General features: G+C 47.7%; 4 protein-coding genes across 4 annotated transcripts; 1 reads left to right on the forward strand and 3 right to left on the reverse strand.

Annotated features, from left to right (window-relative positions):
* Positions 1-1,097: 1,097 nt before the first annotated feature.
* Positions 1,098-2,182, reverse strand: SUB2_0 (ATP-dependent RNA helicase; the record flags this gene model as incomplete). Its single annotated transcript, XM_031145175.1, has 4 exons — positions 1,098-1,146; positions 1,195-1,452; positions 1,504-1,864; positions 1,915-2,182. The coding sequence occupies 4 exons, from the start codon at positions 2,180-2,182 to the stop codon at positions 1,098-1,100; spliced, it is 936 nt and encodes a 311-aa protein (XP_031009786.1).
* A 249-nt stretch (positions 2,183-2,431) lies between these two features.
* SUB2_1 (ATP-dependent RNA helicase) lies at positions 2,432-3,094 on the reverse strand (the record flags this gene model as incomplete). The annotated part of the gene is made up of 2 exons (XM_031145176.1): positions 2,432-2,766; positions 2,851-3,094. The coding sequence occupies 2 exons, from the start codon at positions 3,092-3,094 to the stop codon at positions 2,432-2,434; spliced, it is 579 nt and encodes a 192-aa protein (XP_031009789.1).
* Positions 3,095-3,595: 501 nt separating this feature from the next.
* On the forward strand, positions 3,596-4,144 carry rpr2 (Ribonuclease P protein subunit rpr2; the record flags this gene model as incomplete). The annotated part of the gene is made up of 1 exon (XM_031145177.1): positions 3,596-4,144. One exon carries the CDS (start codon positions 3,596-3,598, stop codon positions 4,142-4,144), a length of 549 nt encoding a protein of 182 aa, XP_031009788.1.
* Positions 4,145-5,422: 1,278 nt separating this feature from the next.
* pop1 (Ribonucleases P/MRP protein subunit pop1) lies at positions 5,423-8,092 on the reverse strand (the record flags this gene model as incomplete). The annotated part of the gene is made up of 1 exon (XM_031145178.1): positions 5,423-8,092. The coding sequence occupies one exon, from the start codon at positions 8,090-8,092 to the stop codon at positions 5,423-5,425; it is 2,670 nt and encodes an 889-aa protein (XP_031009791.1).
* Positions 8,093-9,528: the final 1,436 nt, after the last annotated feature.

Below are 9,528 nucleotides of genomic sequence, written 5' to 3' on the forward strand. Positions count from 1 at the left end.
CCTGACAACCGTAAAATGAGGTACGCGCCGCCTCTCGTACCAGCTTTCATTTCCATTTCCATCTTCTCTTCATCACGCAACGCAAGACTGGATGAAAAACCAACAAACACGTCCTTGGCTTAATCCCCCCTTCACTTGTATTCCTCTTACGCACGACACGATGCGTTCCTTTGTACATGTCATATACCGTCTCCCGATCCCCGAGGAGGCGTTCCTTATTACACGGCCCTTCCATTCAAAGGCTGAAGAATCAGCCAGAAAACAGAGAGAGAGATATTACTCGACCGTCTCATCTGCGACTTTATAGTAACGTCTTTGGAAAAAGCTAATCAAGGAAGAAGGAACATGAGAGTTGAGAGCGGAATGGAGAGGCAAGAGAGGTGCTGGCATTAAAATACTCCGGGCTTACACTATCATGGCACTTGCTCCTTCAAAAGCATTTAGACACCTACTCCCTCCCGCTACCAAGTCTCAAACTCTTTCGCATGAATGTTGGACCATCTGGGTCTGGACCGACTTCTGGAATCAGGAAGAGTTGTGCTACGCGTTTCTTCTATATCCCCTTCTCCGCGGCACGGAATACTAGCTGTGGGAGGTGGGTAGTATCCACTCTCAAATAGCCTGTGGGAGTCTAATGGAGTACTACTCGGAACCTCGAGGACTTCTCGGTGGCATAGACAGATGTAAGTGGGTTCAAATCATTATCAATTTCATAGTCGAAACACTCGAGAGCATAAAGGACCGAAAAGACTTTTCTATTCCGCTGCGTTGCTTTACTTTCATGTATTGTCATCCTACGTCTAAAAAAACCTGGGCCCTACACAATCACTCGCAATTCAAGTCCAGAAAGAACGAAATAGCAAGAGATAGACAGCCCACCTTCAGTTCCTCCACTATCTATCCATCGATGCCCATTCGCACAAGCAAGCAGCAGCAGCAGAGAATCCATCTTGTGCGAAGAGAAACCGAAATAACTCGAACAAGCCATGCCGCCTGACCGCAAAAATAACGCAGATACGAAGGTGAGAGTGCAATATTTTTTGATGATCCCGAGAACCCCTTTCACAAGAGCTCAAAAAAAAGACGGATTGTCGAATCTAATTAGCCATGTAGGTGCTAGAATCGATGCCGTCGGCGGGGTATTCGCTTGAAGCTGTTAATGTGGTGAAAGAAGATGGGTGGCAGGAGACTTACGGAACCGAAGCCTCGAAACGCTTCTCAATTGCCTTCAATACCTCCTGGTCGGCCTCGGAGCTGACAAAGGAGATGGAAACACCCTTGGTACCGAAACGACCGGCACGACCGACACGATGGAGGTATGAATCAGCATCAGAGGGGAGGTCGTAGTTGATGGCCAAGTTGATACGCTCGATATCGATACCACGACCAAAGACGTCGGTGGCAACGCAGATACGCTTGTTGAATTCCTTGAATTCCTTGTATCTCTTGATACTATTTCTCTGTCAGTATGTGAAGAGCAGCAGATAAAATTGATATACGTACCGCTCCTCCTGGCTTACACCGGAGTGGACAGCGATGGATGGGAAGTTGCATTCACGCAACAGCTTATCGAGTTCAGTTGCGCGTACAGTACTCTTCACGAAGATGATGACCTGGTTGAATTGAAGCTCATCAAGCAACTCGTTCAACTTGCGGTTCTTCTCCTTCTCATCAAGCTTAATGTAGTATTGAGCAAGACCATGAAGGGTGAGCTTAGTCTCGTCATCGACGTAGATCTCAAGAGGGTTCTGCATGAACTTCTTGCAAATTGGTCGAACTTCTTGTGAAAGGGTTGCACTGAACATCATGACCTGCTTCTGAGTGGGCGTAGCTCGGAAAATTTCCTGGACATCGCGGCGCATGTCTAGAAACGTCTTAGCATATTGGGCACATCAAAGGAAAACCATATCATACCGATTTGGTCCAGCATCTTGTCACACTCGTCGAGAACGAACACCTTGCAGCTCCCGAGTCGCAAGAACTTATCTCTTACGAGAGCGTTTAATCGACCAGGTGTAGCGACGATGATGTGAGGGTGGGTATCCTTGTTCTTCAGGATCTCGGCATCCTTCTGGATTGGGGTTCCTCCATAAAAGACGGCGGTCTTCACATCTGGCATATACTTGCTGAAACGAGCATACTCATTCTTGATCTGGTATGCAAGTTCACGGGTGTGACACATGACCAATACGGATGTCTCGCCAGCGACAGGCTCAACTTGTTGAAGAGTGGTGAGGACGAAGACGGCCGTCTTACCAAGACCAGATTTGGCCTGGCAGAGAACATCGGTACCGAGGATAGCTTGAGGGATACAAACTTGCTGGACTGTAGAGTAAACCGAGCCGATGTTAGATCAAAATATTCTCCAAGTGTGTAAATATAGGCAGGAGTTCGCAACGTCCGTCCATCGCGTAATAATATCCAGAAAGCATTACAACACAACATCGATCCCAAGGAAAGTATGCATCGAAACATAGGTGCGACATTTGCCTTTAAAGGCGTATATCGTCGACCGAGCATGGATTGCAACAATTTCGAAGTTGTCGATTACGAGCCAAATCCTGGAAAGTCTCTTGGCGCCACCTTTCTCGTGCATGTTTCCGCTTCGCCCGGATTGCACCACCCTCTCGAGATTCTCGCTTGCGCGCGTAGAGATCTCCCTTTGTATAACCTGCTTAGGTTTGCAACCTGGCCACAGAGACATTCCAGGATCGGCCGCGACTTCTTTGGAGGGTTGAAGGACCAGCGTATTTATTCTCATATTTCCTTCTTCTTGTTTTTGCTTTTGCTTGCGAGATGGACGGACGCGCTGTGGAAGGATATGGAGCTTGGGGAAATGTTATGACTGACCCTCCGATGGATGTTCGAAACCGCAATCGGTAATGGCACGCAGAAGCTCCGGCTTCAATAGGAAATCGCGAAATCCGGTCGAGTGGATGCCGACGTAACTGCCCTTCTTGTCGGCGTTGCCTCCAGAAACTGTCAAATCGCCCTTCTTGGCACCTCCATTTGCATCGGCACCAGCTGCAGGCGCAGCATCGGTGGTTTGTAGCTCCTCATCGGAGTAATCGATGAGATCTTCTTCGGCAGACATGGTGGTTGATGGAAGGCGAAGTTTGTGTACGTTGTTGTGTTGATGTGCTCCCGTGGAAGATCGACAGGCGGTGTATTGAAGGTCGAAAAGGCACAAAAAAAAGGTAGAGAGAAGAAGTTCAGGTGAGCGGGCGAGCGACAAGTTGATAGAGATCTGGGTGATGGTCAGTCGAGGGCTGCGATTCAAGAGAGGATCGAGGCTTGAAGTTGAGGCTGGAGAGAAGAGAATGTGGAGTTGTCGCGAGAAGGGAAGGGAAGGCTAGGCTACCGTACCTAAGCGCTAGCGCTGACAGGCGAAGACTGACTCAGCAATGGTCGGCGATCGGTCAAAATATTCTCCGATCACGATCGCCCACCCCACCAAAAAGTCAATTTACTTACTTCCTACCTACCTACCTAGGCACTTGTATATGGTATGTAACTGTAGTAATTCCATAAAAAGAACCGACCTCCTCACAACGACGTACAACAGCTGTCACTATTACCTATCACCCGAATCATCATGGTCAAAGCAAAGGCAGCGAAAGGGACTGGCAATATTCCGAATAAAATACTACACAGCCGGGTCTCATATCTATATCAAGCCGCATCATATTTGGCAGCACAGCAACCGCATTCCGAGTCAGGACCTACACAATACGAGAACAACACAAGCAAGACACCTAGCAACCACCCGAAATCAATAGAGACCAATGGGGCGCAACATAGCAGCTCGACGACAACCTCCGAAGCAGCTTACCGTCCCGCAGCCCGCCGCATGATCTCTGACCTCCGATCAGTTACACTCAAGGGTCAGATGCGCATTTCACCCACTATGAAACATGCGATATGCAAGAAGTGCGATACCTTGCTGACAGATGCGTCTACTTGCACAAATGAAGTTGAGAACAAAAGCAAAGAGGGTAAGAAACCCTGGGCAGATGTGTTGGTGCGGAGATGTTATACATGTGGATTGGAAAAGAGATTCCCTGTGGCAGCAAAAAGGCAGAAGAGGCGTCCCAAACGTACTTCACCAACCGAAATCCAACCTGAAGGCAATCGTGACGGCTGAACGATTGGACATAACTGGAATGTTGGAAACCCCAAGCTATCTCAGGCAGTCCAATCCATGACTGCTTGGGCTAACATGAAAGATCGAGAGACCTTATTGTTAGACCTCTGATGGTATTCGACCTTGAATCTCATCTTTACATGCTCCAGCACTAAGATGATCGTAGGACGAAGAAACTTTTTACAGAAGCACGGTGGAACAGGAAACAAGTTCGCTCATCGGGATGAGCAAAAGAAGCACATGGCCAGGAGGGCTAGAGAGCAATCACAGCCGGTTGTTGTAGTTAATTATCGGGACAGCCACTTCAATGACAGCCACTTCATAATCCAAATAATAAGTGAAGATTCTTCTTGCACGTACACCTCTAGCGTCTTCAAGTGTCGTCGTTCCCCCTGACCCATCATTGCTCTAATCTTTCCTTGTTTGGCCCTTCAGAAACCCTTGCGGAAAGGGGTCATATTCCTCCAAAAGTTACGAGAGCTCTTCCGGTCATTGGCTCGATATTTAGCATGAAGGTTGAATAAGAACTATAAGCTTTTTAGGGCTTCAAATTGTATATTTGTTGGCTGAAAACCCAGCCACGCGTTGGACCAAAGGAGGAGCTACGTATGTTTTTTCACAGTGGCTGGGATGCATATAATAGTTGTGTATTTGACAGTTGGCACATTAGGAGAGTTAGGTGTCTTCGCTATGTTGAAAATGAAATGAGGAACCTTTATATATATATAAAAGTAAAAAACAGTAGGCCAGATAGGGGTATATACTTGGAGCTACCATTGCATTAGAAAAACATATCAATTGTAACGAACTGGAATAGGGGCCTTAAAATGGTGTGCTTCTATAAATATGTGTCACTCGCAACGAATGTCTGATTTTGGAAATTGGTCGAAGAGGAATTAGGAAACCCGATGAAGGACAATAGAGAATCTTAATGGGGACATTCAAGGCATTGGCGCCCAGCCAAGAATGTTGCGGACCATTAGACAGGAGACAATGTGCCTGTTCAGCCTGCACTCAATTAAGAATAGTACCTGACTACCTAGTACCTTTGATGAAGTCGAAGATCACATCGTTCCTTCCAGAAAAGGAAATGATCCAGCAATAGCATTTCACAAATTAAAAGACCCAGCATTTGACTCGATAGAATTACCGCAATATTTACAGCACTTTGAGCCTATTTTACTTCATTTTGACAGAGAACAATGGGGGCATGATGGATGAATGTAGTAATAAAACAGGGGTATCTTCTCTTTCCATGTCTGCAATTCTACTGAAAACTTAGACAGCTTCCCACCGAGCCAATCTTCCAATCTTCTCGCCAGCGTTCCTCACTATACACAATCGTCCTTCTTTGGACACCTTCCGATCTCTCCGTAAGCCTTCAAAAACTTTAGCCACAGCTAATGTACCGACAGCGACACCTTTCCCTTCCGCAAGATTAAACTCCCCGGTCACAACAAATCCAATCAGATCTTCTTCGCCCGGCACCAAAGGATGCCCATCGTCTTTGTCGGCTGGGTATGAGAGAGGTGGGTTTTGCAGAAGGGATTGTGCTAGCAGTCGAATACGCTGAGGCACAGGAGCATCCAGCGGTATTCGTCCAAGACTTTTCGCAGCTTTGGATTTCGGGTTGGGAAGTGATTTAGAACTAGAGGCCGCGGGAAGTAGAGCCATCCATTCTTCACGGGTCGTTGGAGTTGAGCTGCTAGTCGTAGATGATTCCAAAGAAGCTGCTGCTTGAGGGAGGCGGTAGATACGGGCGCAGGGAGTTGCGACACCACGAGTGATGAGCCTGATTCGAACGGTAGCCACGGTTGATGGGTGTGGTAGTTCATAATTAGAGGATGAGAGGAGATGCGTGAACGTTTTGCTGTTGAGATGCTTAATTGGCGACTCAGTGACACTCCTCTCTGGCTGAGCCGTGTCCAAGCTTTCTGTGCCCTGAGCAGAGCTTGCAGTGTTACCACCCTCAAGCAATGGAGTTAAGGCAAGAAGTCTCTCAAAATCACACGCCCAGCCTCTTCCAATCTCGCCTTTCCTCCCAGCGCCGAGATCAAGAGAATCCCACTCGATTCTCTTGCCTCTCGGCCTTCGATCCCATTCTGCTTTCCTCCTCTCCCTCTCGTCCATTTCCCATAAGAACCCGGAATCCGTGCCTGGATAATCAGCCGGGAACCAAGGAACACCTTGCTCGAAATGGATCTGCCGAAGCTCATCGAGTCCTCCAAACCGTGGATTACCACCAGATGACAATGGATAATGTACCAGTCCGTACCAGATTGGTAGAATGCATTTCCAAGGCGCGAGCAGAGTCCACGTTCCTTGCGCGGCAGCTGATGATGTTGATCGTGAGGTGAAAAGTATGATAGGTATATGTGGATCAGTGGCAACCATGGAGGGATATTCTCCAGGTTTCGCCTGGCTCTTACGTCGATTTATGGACTTCTGCGCCGGGAGTCTGGTTGCCTTGAAGCGGGCATTGCGATCAAAGAGGGCATGAGAAGGGCTAGACTCATCCAATGGCCACGCGGACAGCTTTTCAAGAAGGGCAAAATTAGCTTCCTCGTTATCAGATTTGGGGACTTTCGCGGGCCTCGGTGGATAGTGAAGTCTAGGATCTGAGATAGAAAATGCTAATATAGAACTAGCTGGCAAAGAGCCCGGGTTGGTTACTCCAGCTAGAGATGAGAACGCCTGGGCGTGGTTCTCTTCCGCGCCGTCAGGCTGACAGTACGGATGCAGGATCCCAAGCAGTGCTTCTGTTGATCCAGGTCCAGTGACATTGATGCTTCCAATCTCAAATCGAAGATCCTCAATGTGAACAGTGGGACGTTGTATTTTAGACAGTCGGAGCAGTTCACCCCATGTTTCCAGAAATGCAGCGGGGTGTACCCTCACAAAAACTCGTCGTAGTGGTCTCTTCTTTGACATATGGTCTGCTTCATGTATAGGATCTTGTTCCAAGCTACACCATATGACAGTAGATGGTCCAATTTGCGTACGCTCCCCTTTGGTCTCACGGGAGAGCCAGCCGGTCCAACTTCTCTTCCCTGCCATCCACTTTTCTCCCTTGCCATCCCAAAGTCCCAAATCTAAGACTCCTACCCCTTTTAGAACCTTTTTGAGGCTTTCGACGGGGCCTTCAAGTCCAATGGTGCTCATGTAACTCATATCCCAGACGACTGCGCCCCTAGCACCCCCAGCACGATGTGTGGGTCTGTATGACTTTTCCGTAGATGTGATTGGAACTGCAAACCTCCACAATGGTTTCTTGGGTTCTGTCATCCTCGCCCTCTTTGCATGCCACATGTGAGTTGGTAGCCACGACTTATGAATCTGCCGTTTCCTGAATTTCGACATCTGTTTCGGAGGGTCGTTCAGAAGGTCTTTTCGTATTTTTGGACGTGGCACCCTTGTTTCTACACCTTTGCCTTGGCCTATATTCCTCTGGGCGCGCTTCTTTACGGCCAAGATCCCTAGACGCTTTGCAGTTTCTGCACGAATTCGACCCCTCGAGCTTCCCGGCTTCTTCTTACTAGAATGGACAGTTGGCGTGTTGTCCTCTCTCATCTCCCTCGCAGCCCTGTTCCGCAATCGCTTCGGGACTTTCTTGACATTGTGACTCGCTGTTCGTCTCCGCATGTCCCTAGGGACTTGCTGAAAAGCTCGTTGGGTGGAGGAGGCCTTGGATCTCTGCATGCCATCTTCAAGGGCTTTGATCTCAAATTCGCGTGATTTCAGGAAGGACTGTAAATCCATCTCTCCGTTTTTGAGGGCTGCGTCTGACTTTTGAGTCAGGATTGATCGCGAATCAATCATCTTGACGCGTTTGACGGCGCGTCCTCTATTCGTGTCCTGGCTGTTGGATGAGGACTGGGGAGGAGCTTTCCGCTTGGGGGTTTTGGACATATCGAAAGATCCTGTAAAGCCCTTCTTTGGAGGAGGCATTTCGGACTTTCATAGCTATTGCAGGTTGATGGTGGGATTAATAAATTAAGTTAGGTACGAGTTGAGCAGGTGTGCATCGAGAAATATTAAATTGTGCCGCACTCGACCGCTCTCGCTTCCCACATGTCTATCCCCGCCCCGCCCCACCCATGAATGCCCTCTTTTCTGTCTTAGTATACAAGAAGAATCACCCTGTTCCCAAAGGCAATATTGATAGCTCTTATTTAAGTATTCATTTGAACACCCGTTAACTTTCTGACGTTCTCATTACTCTTTCTACCTTTTTTCAAACCCACCACAATAATAATGAGCTTAGATCATCTATCTGGATCCGTATAGTTGGAAGTGTGCATATCTAGAGACCAGCTCTTAAACCGAATCACGTGCAATTCCAAGATGGACGATTACTCAAGCGTCCAATAAATAATGAAGCTGTTCGGACTTCGGAGGTAAACTTCGAGAACAGACAGCACATTAGCCAAGTAGTTAGATTTGGCCTGGCTGCACTGTCCTAGAATCTGTAGAATGTATTGTATTGCTCAAATTACTGTTTATTCCTTGCTTTGGCACATTTTCTTTCTGAACCTCAAATATTGAACAAAGACTCCTTTCGCTCGGTCCAAGTGAACTCGGGAAGTTTTCTAGAAGGCAACATTTGTATGAAATGGAGATGGCTTGCGAGTTTTGACAAGTCTCATCCCATCGCGCACACCTATCAAGCTGACTGATTTGGAGGACTCCGCATATTCATGAACTGACTGGTTAATGTTGCAGATGATACCTGCAAGTCTCAACTACTTCTTCGTTATGATAAAGCTATTAGGCCGCAACTCCGAAACGGGCTGAGAAAAAGAAGCTGTTCAGAGATGTTGCATGGCCCAGCTGCTAAGGAAAATGACTTCGAGCTGAGCGAATTCAGCGCGTTGAAATCGATAAAACTGCGACTACAAAATGGGACCTTGCAGCTTGTTGATTCGCCAGTTCTCATCAAGTCACTAGACTATAATTCGCAACGAAGAATCGTAGTTTGATGAAGCAACAGAGGCGGGAAAGATAGATGGGGGACAAAATGTCGAAAAATCGAGCGGAAGAAACTTGTTGGAACCTAGTCGATCTACGCTACCGAAATGATGATTCTTTCGGATTTTGTATGTTGCAGGGAATCCTGAGGCTCAAGATGCAGAAGCCCTCGACACCCTGCCCTGCATTGCAGGGTTTCCCAACGCGTCGAACGTCCAGAATGTGGTGGAAAGATGGGCACAGAAGTCCCTATGTCAATGCTCATGAGCATTGCGAAACTTTGGCTAGGATTTCGATTACTTGCCGTCTATTTTGGGCCAAGAATGGCATGGCTGTTGATATTAGTGATGGCTCAAGGTTATTCGTACCACCAAGGACGACGATTTAGACACTGAGGGGAAGAACAACGTGGGCGA

Source organism: Lachnellula hyalina (genome assembly GCF_007821495.1).
Source record: "Lachnellula hyalina strain CBS 185.66 chromosome Unknown contig00002, whole genome shotgun sequence".
NCBI lineage: Eukaryota > Fungi > Ascomycota > Leotiomycetes > Helotiales > Lachnaceae > Lachnellula > Lachnellula hyalina.